The sequence below is a fragment of the Vanessa tameamea genome, chromosome 22, assembly GCF_037043105.1.
Source record: "Vanessa tameamea isolate UH-Manoa-2023 chromosome 22, ilVanTame1 primary haplotype, whole genome shotgun sequence".
Lineage (NCBI taxonomy): Eukaryota > Metazoa > Arthropoda > Insecta > Lepidoptera > Nymphalidae > Vanessa > Vanessa tameamea.
This window is the reverse complement of record NC_087330.1, coordinates 5,475,464-5,494,940: the sequence shown is the minus strand read 5'-3', so window position 1 is coordinate 5,494,940 and position 19,477 is coordinate 5,475,464. Positions and strand designations below refer to the sequence as shown.

The 19,477-nt window shown below is 31.6% G+C and overlaps 1 protein-coding gene across 1 annotated transcript in view; it reads left to right on the top strand.

The window, feature by feature from the left end:
• The window catches only part of LOC113396601 (transient receptor potential protein), a 40,900-nt gene extending 26,915 nt beyond the window's left edge, over positions 1–13,985 (top strand). The window contains exons 4-21 of the mRNA XM_026634596.2: positions 1,149–1,244; positions 2,136–2,278; positions 3,309–3,510; positions 4,046–4,219; positions 4,846–4,944; positions 5,409–5,544; positions 5,991–6,143; positions 6,764–6,909; positions 7,034–7,274; positions 7,594–7,717; positions 8,058–8,253; positions 8,901–9,065; positions 10,181–10,403; positions 10,750–10,915; positions 11,213–11,370; positions 11,581–11,772; positions 13,096–13,197; positions 13,315–13,985. Coding sequence (XP_026490381.2) covers positions 1,149–1,244; positions 2,136–2,278; positions 3,309–3,510; positions 4,046–4,219; positions 4,846–4,944; positions 5,409–5,544; positions 5,991–6,143; positions 6,764–6,909; positions 7,034–7,274; positions 7,594–7,717; positions 8,058–8,253; positions 8,901–9,065; positions 10,181–10,403; positions 10,750–10,915; positions 11,213–11,370; positions 11,581–11,772; positions 13,096–13,197; positions 13,315–13,805 — 3,207 coding nt within the window. The 3' untranslated portion in view covers positions 13,806–13,985. The remainder of the gene's footprint in view (positions 1–1,148; positions 1,245–2,135; positions 2,279–3,308; positions 3,511–4,045; positions 4,220–4,845; positions 4,945–5,408; positions 5,545–5,990; positions 6,144–6,763; positions 6,910–7,033; positions 7,275–7,593; positions 7,718–8,057; positions 8,254–8,900; positions 9,066–10,180; positions 10,404–10,749; positions 10,916–11,212; positions 11,371–11,580; positions 11,773–13,095; positions 13,198–13,314) is intronic.
• The last annotated feature ends 5,492 nt before the right edge of the window (positions 13,986–19,477 follow it).

Here is a 19,477-nt window from a genome sequence, read left to right as displayed (position 1 = left end):
CGACTAAAAGATTTTCTGCTTAAATATACTTTATATTTATTTATTTACTATATTTTTTGCTTCATATAATAATATAGTTATTATTGCTTTTTAGACATTAGACATAAAATAAATTAAATTAATAAATTAAACTAACACAAAATAAATTAAATAAGATTGAATTACTAGGTCATTGATTAAAGTAATTCAATTGACCAGCAAATATTTTCAATAATATTAAATTGAAATATAAATTAACCTAACATGTTCCACAAAATTAAAACCTTCAGTGGAGGGTATTCAGAAAACTACCGTCGGTAATATATGCGCATACAAAATTTAACATAGAACTTATTAATCCCATAGTGACATATCATTCGTTAAAACATTCGCTTGATTAGACACGATAGGCGACTTTTAGCTTGAGAAAGCTCACTGAACAAAGGTCAACTCGACTTCTTTTCAGGAGAACGGTTGTAGAGCATATTCAAACACGCTTCTACGAAGTAAATTACTGTTTAGAGATGGAGTTGATATTTAATTGGATATATGCAGATATCTACACAATGCATTTCAATACTGAGCGCAAATGGAATTATAAACACAAATTAAGTAAATTAAATCTCAGAGGTGGTATCTAGGGTTGGGTTTGAATTCGCAATCTTCTATAAAGATTCGAGTGTTCTAACCACTGAATAATTACGGATCATTGCAGATAATAACAATAATCGTGATTTTGTAATATCTGAAATTCGATCTTAGGTAATCAGAATTTCGAATCTTTTTTTTCAATTGACATGACATTTGACGTGAAATTGACATGACATTGACATTTCTAAATTTGAAGTTTTATTGTCTCCTAGCCGAACTATCTGTGACGAATTATTTATGAATGAAGATGCCTGTAAACTCGACCGTACCGTTCAATCGCCATCGTGTCTTCTCCATCGCACGTGACATTGTCGAAATAATCTGTGCTCTCTTGGCACAAATAAAAGCCAGAATAAAAAAATAAAAAAGAATGAAGATACAAATTTCTTTCATATCGTTTACTGTTTTAGGTAGTAACATTATATACTAGCTTAAATATAAACGTGTTATTGTTTCGTATTGAAATTAAAATACTTCATAAGATGAGAATAGTTCTTTATAACATTTTTTGTTCACAGGATGCGTTACTGCATGCGATCAAAGAGGAGTACGTGGAGGCTGTGGAATTGCTACTGCAGTGGGAAGAGGAAAACCATGTCCCCGGCGAGCCTTATGTAAGTTTCGTCATATTAAAGACAGAATATATAAATATAAAATGAATCTTCCTTTTAAAAGTTACTTTTTTACAAAGTTTATAATTTCACCTGTTGATTCCAAGCGACCGACCGATTACTTACTACGTTTGTACAAACTCTTGGCACTTACGACAAGTCTACTTATAACATAAGAGTGAAGTAGTTTCTATTACGATTTTATTATTATTTTGATGACCTCCGTGGTCGAGTAGTGTGAACACCGGTTTTCATCGATACGCCACTCCGATGGGTTCGATTCCCGGCCGAGTCGATGTAGAAAAAGTTAAAAGTTTAGTTTCCTATGTTGTCTTGGGTCTGGGTGTATGTGGCACTGTCGTTACTTCTGATTTTCCATAACACAAGTGCTTTAGCTACTTACATTGGGATCAGAGTAATGTATGTGATGTTGTCCAATATATGTTACACTACCACGGAAATACTACGAAACGCTTTTGATTCGGAATAAAGATAGCCTACACACTATATTAACACAAAGGCTACCTAACACATTCCTCATCCCTACATTTCCTTTTTTTTTTTAAATCTATGATTATGCTATACGAGTAAAATATAACACTGTAAATAATTAGTACACGTTTTATAAATATACATTTTTTTATAAACAAAATCTTGTATACATATGTATAAAGTTATGTTTACTTCGTTACTTTAAATGTCTCGACTAAAGTACTAAACGTAGTTTACGTTACGATAATATACATTTTAATATTAAATTCTACCTTACGTTTAAATATGTTAAATAATATTAATGGACTATTAAAGTAATAAACGGACTATGCTCAGTTCGTCGTAAATCTTCGCTTAGAATAATTCTAATGATTTCTGTACGAAATAACATACTTGTCACAGAGCTGGGAATCCGTAGACGCGGCAGCGGCAACATTCACCTCGGATATAACACCTCTGATCCTAGCAGCGCACCGCAATCACTATGAAATACTAAAATTGCTGCTGGACAGAGGCGCCACTCTACCCGTGCCCCACGACGTCAAGTAGGTACAGGCCTTCGTAGTTTATAGCATAAATTACAAATAGATAATAAAAATATATAGATATTGTATAATATAACTTTTTTTTTTTTAAATTAATATATCTTTATCGACACAGACGAAATGGATCTGTCTATTCATTTATTTGTCTATGCAGGCCTTACGCTTAAGTTCTCGGATTATAATGAACTTAGCTTATTGCGTTGATAGTTTTATTTTATATACGGAACGTATTTTGATAAACACTGTAATATGGATTGAAGAAATACTCTAAATTAGTGTATTTAAGAAACCTATCACTGAAAAAAATTACATTGTGGAAAATTGATATTTGATAGATAGGACTTCAATTGTACTGAAATATTGTGTTAGTTATAAGCACCATTACTGTTCATCTGTAAAAATCAGAATTAATTTCGATCTCGCTCAAAATAAATAAAGAACACCAAAAAAAAAGTTTAACACAACATAATAGATAAAAAAAAACAATTATTAATGGTATACTATAATGGTAACTGTATGACATTACAAACTAATTAGTAATTATTCTATAGTTCTAGTTATTTGTAAGCCTTGACGGTAGTGCTGTCATTTGAAATTCGATCTTAGACAAGTCAAAGATTGTATTCATTTTCGATTTTCAATTGGATATCCAAAATCACTATTACAAAATAATTTATTAATAGCTAACTAATTAATGAACTAATGTTACGGGCGAGAGTGTAAAAATTTCTCTGTCGTTTTATCAAATCAATCAATCATCAAATCGTCAATCGAAATATTCAAAGGAAAACTTATCATTAAATGTGGCTGCGCTTAAGAAACAAGAAAATTTAAAAAAAAAAACGGTGTATCAAAAATAGCAGTCTTATAAAATATAAAACACTTTCAACCATAATTGAATACATTAAAGTATTATTATATAAATATTTAAATTAATTTTAGTAATACGGGCGATAATTTATTTTTCAATATTGCGATTTGATTTAAAAATTATAAATATCTTAAAATAGAACCCCTTTAACAATACCAGATGTGGATGTGACGAATGCGTGAAATCATCTCAAGAGGACTCATTAAGACACTCCCAAGCTCGTATCAACGCGTACCGTGCATTGAGCTCTCCTTCCCTCATCGCCCTCTCGTCCGCCGACCCTCTGCTCACCGCCTTCGAACTGTCTTGGGAGCTGGGCAGACTAAGCCGCATGGAAACTGAATTTAGAATAGAATACAAGGTAACCTTTGTTACTAATGCAATGACGGTCATAACAAATAACTTACACATTACTGCCTGACAGTGTTTATATATAATTAGAGCAGTGCTCGCCAGCTGGGTGTTGCTCTAAATGTCAGGAATGCCCGCCCTATTAACAACAAATATTACCTGATCATTATTTTTGTGCTATTTTTCTTTTAAAACTCTCGATTAGAGCCAATATTTTCATAATAATAATAAAATTTATTCGTTATAAATACGTTCAGCATAGTAATAGTTAACAAACGAGTTGCAGTCCGATTCCTCCTCTTTTAAGTTACAAAACTATTACGTACAATATGTTTTCTCTTTATGGTTTTTGTTTATGATTTTTTTTTTTCATTATCGTTAACAATTACGTCGTTTTTAACTTTATGCTGCTAAATAAACTATATTACTACGAAAAAAAACCGGAAATAAAATACAAGATTATCTTTCTAAAAGGAAAAATTTATTGCTCGTCTTCTTATATAAATATATATTCGAACCGATGATAATCTCTTCTTTTCCTATAGACCCTTCGTCAGCAATGCCAAGAATTCGCCACGTCTCTTTTGGACCACACGAGGACATCCCAGGAGCTGGAAATCATGCTAAATTACAACCCCTGGGACTTTGACAGCTGGGAACCGGGCGAAAGACAAACGCTTGGAAGATTGAAACTGGCTATCAAGTATAAGCAAAAAATGGTAAAAAAAAAAATTTAAATTGCTATATTTCATTTAAAAAATTAATAATTTGTAATTCTTTTAAACGACATGAATTTGAACATATGGAATAAATAAATAATATTGACATTGTAGACATGATAATTAAAAAATTCTACATCATAATTCGCTCCATAATTACAACTAAATACATAATTATCAGAATACTATATAATTCTCAATAAGCAACATAATTACGCATCTCAGCGCCATTAAAGCTTGTAACGAGGGGTTGTTATTTTTTATTTAGCTTGTAATTTCTAACCTAAAATAATATATGACCTAGATTAAAAATAAGCCACGAGGTTAGAAAAATAGCCACGAAGCGTAATCTCATTTAGTAAACTAAGGATTCATGAACCCTTGTAGAGCTATCATTGGATATTAACTTGTTTATATATTTTTGTATTCATATAAAACGTAATTATTAGCAATTTAAAATGTTTCTAAAAAATTGCAGACAAAATAAATATAATTAAACTTTATAGTATATGATGAAACATTTTAGATATAAATATTATAAAAATATCATCCATCTTCAAGATAAACTCTGAACTCCTTTGTTTGTTTTATAAATGTTATACAATTTTCGTTATATTTTATTACAGTTCGTAGCACATCCGAATGTACAACAATTATTAGGAACTATTTGGTACGAAGGTCTGCCAGGATTCAAAAGGAAGAGCATAGTAGGACAATGTGTACAGGTTTGTGAGTTTGCACAGCTACATGTTATGACTTACTTGCGCAATCGAGTTTGCTCAGGCAAATAACTACAAAATCAAGCGGTGATATTTAATCAGCGATTAGTTAGTTAAAATCTTTCAAGTCTCAATCGCTGATATTAAACTAAGTAACTGTATACACGTCAAATTTCTCGTGTAACTTTCACAGTACGCCATCACCAGTACTAACCTGTTTGCGCAAGTAAGCACAAATAAAAAATTGAGTTTATCATATTACTAATTATTTACTCTGTATATACGCTAAACTATGTAAGTATACTTGCTTTCTTATAAATTATAGACTGAAATTAAAGAATAATACAAGTACGAATACACAACATAGTATATATAAATAACAACCAAGTTACTACTAAATACTCAGGTACACGTTTTCGTTTGCGTGCTTAAGTTTTTAAAATAATATTTACTGTCATTATTTGCAACAGGTGGCTAAACTCGGCGCTATGTTTCCCGTATACTGCACGATATACATGTTGGCACCGGATTCCGAATACGGCCAGTTTATGAAGAAACCCTTTGTCAAGTTCATTAGTCATAGCTCCTCGTACATGATGTTTCTAAGTAAGTATCAAGTGTGAGGAGACGTTGAGTCTTTTAGTTTCCAAGGTTTATGGCACGTTAGCGTCGCAAGGATTGATTAAATCTTCTTCAATTTTTTATAAGTGGTGACCACTTACCAATAAGTGGATCATCCGCCTACCGTATATACCGCATATCTTATATAGAATAATAAAGGTATAAAAACACGTTTTCAAGGATAGAAGGTTAACCTAGCATATGCACCCCCTTCCTTTCACACGCCGGCAAAGCCGCAGGCAGAAAATACTAACAAATAACATGTCTCGTATTGCTGCATTTTACTTGAGTAAGTCAATAAATTCTAAGTTATCCTTTGACTATGAATAAGATCTTATTTTAGCAAAGACTTACCATCAGAGCAACCTCTGCGTCCTACTCTGTAATATTTATACTTTAATATAAATTAAATTAAATTCCTATTATTTCAGTGTTACTGTCCCTGGCTTCCCAAAGAGCTGAATATTTAGTTCTGGAATGGTCTGGTATATCTTGGTTGCAAGAGCTGGTCGAGTTTTGGAAAACCCGCGAACGAGGCTCTCTACCTGGTCTGATAGAATCCACTGTCATCATCTTCATAGCAAGTAAATTTGAAATTTTGGCATGTTTCATAGTTTCTGTTACGTTTTAATATATAAATTTCCAAGTATATTATTTTTTGCAATAAACACCATTCAATTTCAATTGCTAATGGACTTCAGCATAGAAATCGTTCAATTTACTTGTATAGGGCTTTGTGCAAGCTCGTCTAGGTAGATACCACCCACTCATCAGATATTCTACTGCCAAACAGCAGTACTCAGTATTATTGTGTTCCGGTTTGAAGGTTGCGTGAGCCAGTCTAACTACAAGCACAAGGGACATAACATTTTAGTTCCCAAGGTTGGTAGAACATTTCTGATGTTAGGAATGGTTAATATTTCTTACAGCGCCATTGTCTATGGATGGTGACCGCTTACCATCAGGTGGCCCATTTGCTCGTCCGCCAACCTATATCATAAAATAAAAAAATAAAACCAGATATTTTCTTATTTCTTGATATCAATCGTCATATATTTTCAATATGTGTTATATGTGTAACCTTCGATTAAAATAAACATCATGTATTTAAAAACTCTGTTATGACGTAGGTATTGTATGACAATATTCTTATAAAAGTTCCCCACTGTACTTGTACAATGTGAATTGAATTTATTTATTTCAGGTTTAGTATGGGGCGAAATAAGATCACTTTGGGAGAACGGACTCTTAGAATATTTGAGTGATTTATGGAATATAGTCGACTTTATCACGAACGTCTTTTATATAGCTTGGATAAGTTTGCGTTTTTCTTCATGGTATATTGTACAGGTATGACATAATGTTTTTTTTTAAATATATCGAAATTTATGTAATTTAATAATCTTGAGGGTGAATGGTTGTGCACGTTGCCGTACTATCTTATATATAAATCGATTAATTATTTAATTCACAGCGGGATTACCAAAGCGGCAAGGATCCTTGGTACCCAAGAGAACGCTGGGATTCATTCGATCCAATGCTGCTCTCGGAAGGCGCCTTCGCAGCCGGCATGATCTTCTCCTTCCTTAAGCTGGTCCACATCTTCTCCATCAATCCCTACCTTGGGCCGCTCCAAGTGTCTCTCGGCAGGATGATCATTGACATCATCAAATTCTTCTTCGTCTATATGCTTGTGCTATTTGCCTTTGCCTGCGGTAACTACAAAAATCCTTTCAATTTGAATACTTCAAACTTCTATATTAAATAAATCAATTATAAACTGTTATTATTTAAATTCGTAATGAAAATCAACTTAATGCATTATTTTATTAAGACCTTTTTGGTTGATATGAATAAAACATGTTTTTTTAAATAAATTATTTAAAAATTGAACTGATTCAACTAATTAACATAATTTAACAGTAAAGACCATTTAATTACAACTGTCGAACTAACTTTTGTTTTATAAATAAAAAGTAAATCTATCAAGTAAAGCTACATTTGCTAATGTACATCAGATATTTTTTTCACCAGGTCTAAACCAGCTGATGTGGTACTACGCTGAGTTGGAGAAGCATAAGTGCTATCACCATGCATCTGTTATTCCTGACTTTGATACTCAAGAAAGAGCTTGTAGTATTTGGAGACGTTTTGCAAAGTAAGTTGTTCCGGCACAAGCTTAATACCGTGATTTCAATATTAAATAAATTTAATCAGTTCGCACACAGTCAGTCAGTTGTGGTGACAATACCTTTAGTATATTGGCATTAAATTAATATGGAGATAAATATCTTTGACCTAATCAGAGATTCGAACCCAGGACCTCACGATCTTCAACATTATAAGCCAGCTACACAATCAGTGGCAGCTAAAACTACTTACTAATGTTTTTGCAATCTCTTAATCCACAACATAAATACTTGTGTTATCATATCTGAGTCAAAATCTGATTGATTTTACCACTTAAATCATACTTATAATTTTTTCATATTTTACAGCTTATTCGAAACATCCCAATCACTCTTCTGGGCTTCGTTTGGTTTAGTCGACCTTACAACCTTTGAGCTAACTGGTATCAAGAGCTTCACCAGATTCTGGGCGCTACTGACCTTCGGCTCGTACTCCGTGATCAACATCATTGTACTCCTGAACATGCTCATTGCTATGATGTCCAACTCTTATCAGATAATTTCCGTGAGTCTAAGAAACCAATAATAGTTGGCTTAGCCAATTATAATGAAGAGTAGAATATCGGTCACCATATTGATGATATGTCTGTGCTGATATTATAAGGCTGGAGAGTTTATTTGTTTGATATCGTCAATAACTATCATTTCGATTTACCAAAACATTTTGTTTACAGAAGTCACAAAAGTGTCTAAAACAAAATGACAAATTTCAAAGGCTGACAATGCCAAAAGTATTCCTGTACAAAAAAAAATTGATTGGTGCAAATGATACAAAAATGTTACGTTTATGTAACAGTCATAAAGCATTAAAGTTTAATGTCAACAAACTATATACGTAGCCAATAATAAAGTCCCAACATTTTCAAACAATATTTAAATTAGAGCAACAGCTTCACCGTATTTTATCGTAGACATTAATACATATTAATCGAATCCTCCTTGAACTAAATCATGTTTTCTTAAGTTCAAATTCAATAACAAAATTACGATAGATGGATATTTTTGTTTTAACTTAGAATATTTTTGCTTCAACCATACAAGTGTCCTTGTATTATTGAATACGTTATGTCATTTGCTAATGTATGAATATTAAAATTCTTCTTAACATTAAATTTTATTTACTACATACATTTTAATATTTTTATTTAATAGGAAAGGTCCGATGTGGAATGGAAATTCGCTCGAAGCAACCTCTGGATGTCGTACTTTGAAGACGGCGATACGGTACCGCCCCCGTTTAATATTATCCCCACTCCAAAACATGTGAACGGCTGGATACAAAAGGTTTTCCACAATAAAGAAAGAGGATCTATAATTGTAAGTAGAAGTTTGTCATATAAACACAATTCCATCGTTTACACTTGTGAAAATTATACAGTGGTACCGACGTTATCACTTTATATGATTAATGCCCGTTATTATAAAGCTGATAAAATTATCGAAAAAACAAATAGACGAATAATGTAAGTGTTTTTTTTTTTGAGCAAAACAATTCACACGGAAAATAAAACAAAGTAAAACACTATTTGCAAAATTAGTTCAATAACCTGTAAAAACAGCAACGCCGCGCGGCAGCGCGAGCGCTGGACGGTCGCAACCCCCCACCCCCCTCGCCGCTCCCCGCACAGTCCCCTTTGACTTCGGCCAGCATTACTTGAGGTTAATAATTGCGAATTTGTGAATGAATAGTTTGGAACGTTTGACCTACTTTGGCCATAAGTTATTGCCTGCTAGTATTTATGCAACAATATCTCCGATAACGTTAGAATGTTGTAAATAAATAAAATGAAAAATTATGTGGCAAGTTATTGAATGTATTTGAATGTTTTTTGTGTTTGATCTTAAAACGATCACATATTATTGGGAATATAATTTAATGAGTTGACGTCACAGCCGCATTGTATATAAATATTATTTTCGACATAAATAATGTTTAACTTGATTTGTTTTGCGCTGCATTATATTCGTAGGTATTATTAATTTATTGTTATTTATATTGCCATAGTTCATTTACTAACTACCATACCAACTAATGGAATCAAAACTCATACCGTTTTTGTGGCCATATTTAAGTCGATTTTGTGCATCATAAGTATCTATTTTGTAAATGCAATTATTGCTTTGCTGTAATATTGCGCCATTTATTCTTATTTATAATTATTATTCAATATATTTTTGTATTTATAGACACTTTTTTTATTATAATAGTCAAAACAATCAACGAGTAAGCGAAACCTTAAGCTCAAAATTAAAGGAAAAGAATCAAGAGTTATGTGATTTTATCTGTCTTATTATCTCGATTCGGGGAATGTTTATCCATTAATATCATGAAAGCCTTACGATTCTTTCGAGACTTGTTTTATTTTGGCTTTTCTCTTTGGAGCAGATAATGGTGTGAATATGAGCAAAATTAATAAATCCTTTATTCACAGAATAAATCACGCGAGAAGGCCCGTCAACAACACGAAGCCATCATGCGAATCTTGGTTAGACGATACGTAACAGCGGAACAGCGAGCCAGAGATGAAGTCGGGGTAACAGAAGACGACGTTATGGAGATCAGGCAGGACATATCAACACTGCGCTTCGAGTTAATAGATATTTTAGCCAACAACGGAATGAAAACGCCGAGGATCAACCTTCAAGATACAACAAGTAATGTCTTATTAAATACGATCCATCTATTTGTCGTAACACAAAAAACTTTTCGATTGATTTTATTCAAACTAATAAACTAAACTAAGAAAGGAAAAAGTTACACAAATAACAGATATATTATATTTTCTTACTGAATATTTATTAGCGCCTACTTCTGCTTATCCCCTACCCCTTACTTATAATATAGGAGGCTATTTAAGGGAATTTTGGATAAGTGCCAGGCAACCCACTAAAAACAATCTTTACCCACTCCACACATCTCACAGCCAACGCCTTAGGATACTTAAGCTTTCTACCGGTAAGGTTGTACCAAAAAATCTAACGTAACTATATTTTAACACAGTATCGGGCAAGAAAGGTAAAGTGATGGAGAGGAGGATCCTGAAGGACTTCCACATTGGCATCGTGGAAGGAATAATAAAGGACGTCATATCGAAGGAGAGCAAGCCCAAGGACGTGTTCAGTCAGATCGCAAAAGCTATTGTGAGACGAGGAAGTGAAAACGATAAGTTAGTATATATTAGACTATCAGAATATGTATAGTTCAATATACTATGTTTAACGTTTTTATTAATATATTAAAAAATAAAACAAAAGATCCACCTTAATTTAATTCCTAGTTTTAAGATAAAGATTACATAAAACCAACGATATAGCATTATTAATCTAAAGATATATTACCAAAAAATATAGTACTAGTGACAAACTTGTTATTGGATGAGGAGGTCTGGGCGCTAAATGTTCATAAAGAGGTACCAATACACCTAAACGTCTATTCGAATTTGTTTTTTTTATGTTTTTCACAGGAAGAAAGACTGGAACGCCAAAGTGCGCAGAAGCACAATACGAAGAGACCCCATCGGAACAACTGCTGAAGCTGCAACAAAGAAGAGCAGACAATCCCTGAGAGCCCATATCTTGGACAACGTGTCAGCTAGGACTATTGATCCTCAAAAACTCTTGCGTAAGATCTTACTTTATAATATTTTAGTATTTATTGTACTATTAGCAAAGGAAAACGAACACATGAATAAAAATAAACATATATTCAGACACAGGTATACTGATGCACGTGTATATTAAATATTTCCCAAATAAAAAAAAATGTTATAGTAAATATTATTTTTTCAATTAAGATATTCTAGAATATATCAATATTTTTAATAACTTCTAGAATACAATCCAAACCTATCTTCGGTAACCCCGACCGCTCGCGTCGCGTACGCTAAGTTCATGAGGAGCAAGATCAAGTCTGACTTTACTGAGACGGAGTGCAAGCCAGATGATGAAGAAGATGCTGCAGGTGAAGCATCCGTGGCTAAAGAATCTGAATCTCAGGAAGCTGGACCTGAAGAAGTAAAGAAAGGTAAGATAAAAATGAAGTACTTATTTTTTAATAAAATATATTCGCATAATAAATATACACAAAAATTACGTATTTGGTGGTACCATCCACTCATCAAATACAGCCAAAGAACAATACTCACTAGTGTTGTAGTCCGAATTGAATAGTGAGTAAGGCATAAGGCAGTGTAAATTCTGGCTTAAGGGGTAATCTTAGTTCCCATAGTCGGTGGCGGATTAATATTTTAAGGAATGATAGCTCTGTGTTCGATTACAATACAACTTACAACTGTTAGTTGTTAGTTTTAATATATTTGTTTGGAAAAAAAACTAAATATCCACTATTTAAATTGATGAATTGCCAAATAATAGTTTACATCTTTATTTTACTTATTCAAGTTACCAACAAAGTACACAATAATACGTTTTAAGGAAAAAAATATCTATTATAATAATAAGACAAATGTCAATAATACGTCTAATAAGATAGTAACATAAAAAGAAACTGGCTGCACCTGCGGCTTTACAAAACTTAACCGATAGTCAAACCGTCACTCATCATTTTACTCCCTCGAGATTAAAAAACAGCCTGTGACGTTCCCGGGGACTCATAGTATCTCCATTCAAAATCTTATCTAAATCTTTAGCGGTTTAAGAGTGCTGAGACAGGATTACTTTCACATTCATTTTAAAATTACAGATCATTTAACCGAAGTATAAAAGACTTAAAGTAGAAATTTATAACTAAGGAATTATAGTTGTTACTTAGTATCAAATAAAAAAAAAGGATACATTTAAAAATTTCGCTTGGGAATCGCCAAAAATATCAACATTGCTATTCTTTGAAATACGATTATAGGATTTAATGACAATTTAGAATAGTTATAACTTATTATAATGCAATATTTGTCAAAGGGCTCGTTGAGAGTTTCCTCCCCGCGATAAGCATAAAAACTTAATATAAGACTTCTGTAACATTAGTTCAATTTTAAAATGAAGTCTGGATTTCTTCACAAGATTGATTTAGTTAACATAATCTATCTACAAAATTAAATTTTAAATTGCAGCTTCATAGTTATGCTACGTTTGCGCAACTGTTTTAAATTTTCCATGCAAACACATTGTTTGCATAATCGCGCAGTACTCGATTTATTTTCGAAATGTTTTCCATGTAGTATTTTAAAACTGAATAGTATAATAATGTTATAAAGTTTGTTTTAATTATTCCTCATATATGTATGTATATATCTTTACTCTATAATTTGGTTAACTTAAAATAACATTACAAATAATATTTGTAAATTCAATGGTCAGAATATTTATAATATATTTCGCATGGCTTCAGATGATCCACCTGACGGGGGAAAACCACCAATACAAGAAAAACCAGAAGATAAAAACGTAGAAGCAAATAAAATAAAAGTAGAAGCTGATATCGAAAATAAAGGTTAAGAATTTTTTGTTTTAATACAATTATTTTAATTCCAATACACATTATTTAATAATACTAATAGTATTTGATTTTTAATTAAGTTTGTATTTTAACGGTTGCTTAATATTTAAGGTTCTCAAGCTAAGACCGAAGATCAAAAACAATCAAAGTCTTCACCTCAAGAACCGACTAAATCTACTGACGCAACAGCGTCTAAGTCCGATAAGGAAACCACACCTCAGAAAAATGGCGAATCAAAAGACCATGTCATTCAAATAGAGGAACCAGAATCACCAACCAGTAGCCTATACATGACTAAGGAAGAAGATAAAAATCTGCAAAAACCTATCTCACCTACACCAAGTGGACCTTCAGAGCAAATTCTATCAGCATCTACTCTAGAATCCGATCAACAGAAGGATTCGAAAACTCCATCCGTTACAATTACGGTTGAAGAGCCTAAAGATGACCAACCAAAGGAACCTAAAAAGAAGGAACCAAAACCGAAGGAAAGCGCAGGAACTTCCAGACTGAGTCCATCACCAGCTCCACCGAAACCAGGAATAGTGACGGATAAAGGGAAATCTAAAGTTACTGGTAAAATAGTTTCGGGATGGCTTTAGGTCGTTGTGAAGAAAAAAAAAACTCACAATAATATTTATACACGTATATTTACAACATTTACAGCTATTATTTCTGTCTTAGATATTTTTATTTTTCTTTGACGTATGTAATAGTTAAATATATAATTTTAAAGTTAGCTAAGTGCCTTAAATATGATTTTATTTTTATTACAGCATACACTTCTATAATATATCAAAGTTATTGCACTATAAAAATCTCATTAAACACAATGAATTACACAGTCGTAGTCCAATTACATTAATCGTATAGCTTCTAGAAATTTAATACGATACATATTTCCAGTAAATCAGTAACAATTAAATATTTACAAGTTTTATTTTTCATAATACTGTTTTACTATAATTTTTCCCAATAATATCCGAAAGTTTTATTCATATAAGCATATATACACTATATTACTAACTTCGTACATAAACTAAATTCATATTATAATAATATATTTTTAGAAGATAATTTTATGTAAGCTTCTTTAATTTTCGACACAACACAAACATATTTGACATTTTATCAACATAGCATTTATTCGCGGAATAAAATTAGTGCATGATACTCAACGAATTTACATTAAACAAGGAATGACCAAGTACTGACATATTAGTGAGATGATAAGTAAATATATTATTAATAGCAATAATTAGAATAATTTAGAATAATTATCTTAAACGGAAATCGAAATATAAAGTGAATCTATATTAAAATATATCTGTTAGTAGAACCGTTTGCGGAATCTTACAGTTTTTATTACAATTTTTAATTTGATTAAATTAATGTTATTAATGAAATGAAATCGATAACTTACCTAATTTTAAAACCACCGTGAGATTAATAAACGTCGCTTGAAAATGCGTGACAAAAACGTATTTAAAATATATACGAAAAGTTTTTCTTTTAAATGTATTTATTATTACTATTTAACGATAAGGTGTTAAAAAATATGCGATTGCTTGTGTAATTTATATGTCAGTCTTTATAACACTAATAATTACCTTATTAAACGCATTTTGTTAAAAGGTTTTGAAACAGACTAATGTTAAGTCGTCCTTAGTTTTTTCAAACTCTAACTGTGGTCACTTTCTGTATCAAATTCTTATTTATTTAGTTTTACTGTAATTTTAATTTCCAAATTTCCAATAATTGATTAATTAATAATTATAAGACAATCTATAAATTAAAAATCATCCCATTAAATTAAGTCTATCAAATAATAATTTTATTGAAATTTAATAAATTAATTTAATTAATTTTATTTAATTTGTATAAAATGAGTTTGTTATTCAGTTTTTCGTGACTGTATTTAATATATTTTAACAATTGTTTTAGCTTAGAATAAATTATTTCAATTAAAGTTAAATAAATGTTCGTTCTATAACTGCCTATTTATTCAACGTTACCGTTCGTTCGTTGCACAAATTTATATATTGGTTTAAATTTATAGTGACGTATGAATCAATATCTAAAGTATAAAATTATGTATAATATAAAATTATAATAGAATCTGGTAACCTATTAGCGTTAAATTCAAATTAAATCTTAGGTTTTACTGGAAAATCTTAAGATTTACCGTAGTTCGAGCTTTTACAGTAACATACTATTGATAGAGTGTCGCACTACAAAAGAACTAACACAAACGGGCCGACTTTATTATCTTGGTGTGCATGACAGCTACGCTTGATACTACCCAAACGTCATACTTTACTAGTGTGCGTGAACTTAGTTACCAACTATTGGACACTATTTATATCGACGCATTCTCAGCTTTTGAAATCTATCGTGTCATATAAATAATCAAAGTATTAACTATAGGTCAGATAAAACGTATGTTCGGGATAAGATTTGTCCTGCCATGCCGGTGTTAGAAGTGTAAATCTTTACATAGTATAAAACAAAGTAGCTTTCTCTGTCCCTATGTCCCTTTGTATGCTTAAATCTTTAAAACTACGCAACGGATTTTGATGCGGTTTTTTTAATAGATAGAGTGATTCGAGAGGAAGGTTGTTGTATATAATACATAGACAATATAGTTAAGTAACACTGATCATTTTAAAAGTTTCTAATGTGAAGTCGTAAATTTATACATTCTTTGCACTTACATTGTAAACGTTGGCTGAACCCTACTAGATAGATCAAAATAATGTACTACAGAATTGTACACCTCAAAAATGTCTACAAAAAAGTCCGCGATGGTATATGTCTATCGCTTAAAGATAACCCACAATAAACATTTTTTTATCGTTTATTTTTTACCACAAATATTGGCTAATTTTCGAAGCGATTTTAACCTATACAGCATTAATCCTTATCCAATGAAATATCTTAAATACATTGTTGATTTAATATTGATATATGGCCCTTTACAGCATATGATTTAAATGAATATTTCCGAAGATATTACAGATTTAAAAATTGCGGAACGTAGCGTTTGCGGTGGTACCGGCCGGCTGGGGCGGCGGGAGCGTGCTATAGGCGCGTCGGAGGCCGCGGTTCTCCCTAGAGCATTTTGAATTTAGCAGCGATCGGACGCGGTTATTATCGGAGGTCTCTAGCGAAGGAAATAACAATCCATACTTCCGTACTTAATATTATAAATGCGAAAGTAACTCTGTCTGTCTGTCTGTCTCGCTTTCACGCCAAAACTACTCATTAAGGAGGTGAAATAAGGGTTGAAAGTTTTTATGGGAGTCAGTCATTTTTTAAGTAACAAGCGTGAAACTTTATTTTTGGGATACTGATTAAATGTGTTGATTCGCATTTAAGCATTTTTGGATATTCTACCCTAAGGACTGAAATACACATCAATGTGGTAAACAATGAGGTATTACATTAACGTAACATTTCAAGTTAATTTGTAAATATATTCATATTCTACGCTACCAAAGCCGCGGGTAACAGTTAGTTTGATATAAACTAAACAGCCGGCCAGGGAACGGGCCATTAACAAAACTATCGACCCGACATAATTCAAAGCCCAAAGGGTCTCCCAACGAAGTATTCTTCGAAATATTTTAACTTGAAAGTACCTCAGCGGTAGTTTCGTATTGGAAGTAATTTTACATTGAGGAAAATAAATCACTCCGAAGAAAAATGTTACCTCAAGGTTGTAGTTTATGATTCCCTATGTTTCACCTTCGGGACTGTTTTTCAACCTTAGAAGGAAGTTTAACATACGGTGTTACGACAAGGACGTACTCAATATATATTTTATAATTTAGAAAGAAATAATCTTATATTATATAACAGATAAGCGATAACGTATATAAGCATCATACGTTTCGTATGTTTTTACCTTAAACAGTTCGATGTTGTTTAAAATTGTATATCATACTAGTCTCCCGTCTCGATTTCACCTCAAACCTACCAGGTACAATCTAAACCATCCAATCAAATACACATATAAATCATTGCAATCCGTCCATTCGTTTAGAAGTTCAGTTTTATGCAAATATATATCATAGAGATTACCTTTTTACTTTAAAGAGTTATTTACTTGGTAGGTCAATCCTTTTAAAACATTTCAAAGTACTTCTAATGGATGTTTCTCACCTCGTCTGTATCACAGATTGAAGCAAATTAGCAGATTGAAGGATTTATGGATGATTTAGCATGTCATTCATAAATCCTTAAAATATAAAGACAAATATAAAAATTGAAAACAATTTAAAACAAATCTCTCATATTATTATTACGATCAGTGTGACCAATAAAAAATTTAAACGCTATTATATCAGGAACCTTCCTCAAATGTCAAACTTTTTGGATAAACTATTCTGGGTATGCACTCTCCGGATTATTTTCTACTGTCAGATCACCGTGAAAAATTATACCATAGACTCTCGTACGAAAAGTCTAGAGACGACGAAATTAAGCACAAAAATGGCGGAATTAAAACGAATTGTTTCTTGACTGTAGTAACCAGGTTAAAGTAGGCCAGAATAAAACGGGACAAATAAAAATATGGAGGTTTGTCTATCCAGAATTTCTAAGTATGGGAGTACATCCTGAGACTGTTCTCTCTTAGATAGAGAACCATCAAATTATGACAATCAGAAAATGTAAAGTCGACTTAGCGTACTCACTTAAGAACTACACCTTCCGCTTAGTTACTTAAGACTTTGATTCAGGAGGACTATTATCAAACAAAAAACTCGAATCTCACCGGAGAACACGAGTGTTAGAATGTGATATGTGACATTGACTATAACAATTATAAAATTTATTGGATACACATATCAAAATGGCGTATCACTTGTCAATATTTCACGAGTGAGATACGAAGTGAAAACTTTCAGAATCGCAATGCAGGGGCTCATTCATTCAAACGTGAATTATACCGATTTTAAATTCTAAAGAAATAAAATGCCTTTTCGTTTGTATAATTTTACTAATTATAAATATAAAATTGCACTCGTATATTATCATAAATTATAAGTACATTATTAACAAACATAATTAAAATTACGATATATATTAACAATAATTATAATTGTCGAATCTTTTAGCGGCGATTACAACATACGTAGAAGTAATATACGAAGCATAATGGGTCGGTGAATTCATAACGTTAGTTATAATAAAAGACAGGCAAACTCCTATATATTCAATTATATTAAAAATAACAATGACCATGAAGCCGTACCTATATCTTGTAGCAAATGTTTTATCGGTCACAGATCGTATTCGACCTCCTCAACCTCTTCAGAGCATGTTTCGAATTTCATTCTGTTCCCTTCATCTTTATTATTTTACACATCTTGTACAGATAATATATAGAAAATTACAACTATTTATAAATAATAAAAAATAATACAAATTTAAACAATTTAAAAAAAAATGCATATAGCACACACATTATTGTTTTTAATATACTTACGGCTTAACACAAAATTAACTTTTAGTTACTGAAACGTCAGTCAAGGATAACGAGATTGGCTATAATAATAAATATACAATCCAATTTCATTGGTCAGTGGCATGATGACGTAATAATTGACCAATGAGCTTTCAGATTAAAACCAATATAACTCATTTTTCTTTGATCGGTGTTTCAGAAACGAAAGGTGAGGTTAACAAATAAGTACAAAGCTTAATAAATAGATGCAAGTACAGACACAGCAAGGCAACGTCACCTGTATACTGTATATACAATGGTTAAACAACTTTTATTAGTAAGGAATTATGGTCATTTCGAAAAGCCAAGAAATCTATCGATATATATTACCTCGAAACTATCTCATCTGCTTTACTTCATTAATCATAATATATTTTTTTTATCTGTGTCATTTAATTTTTTTTTTATTATTATTGATATAAAAAAACATGTAAGTTATAAGATAAAAGTTCTTAGAACAATTTTCAATGGCACCACTGTGGCATAGATTAAAAAGTAAATAGTGCATTTATCTAAACAGATTAAAAATGAAAATTTTTTTTTTGTTTACATCTTTGATGATTTTTTTTTCTCTTTAATTTAACAGCTGTTTCCTATAAACTAAATCTGAATGACGGATTTTGTTTTAAATAACTTTAGTATAAAATAATTGATTATAGGGCAAAAACATTATGCATGCTTGTCCTTTAAATTATAAAAAAAAAGTATACAGCAGGTCTCATTAAATTTACGGTGTTTTCACAGACAATAAAATAAAACAATAAA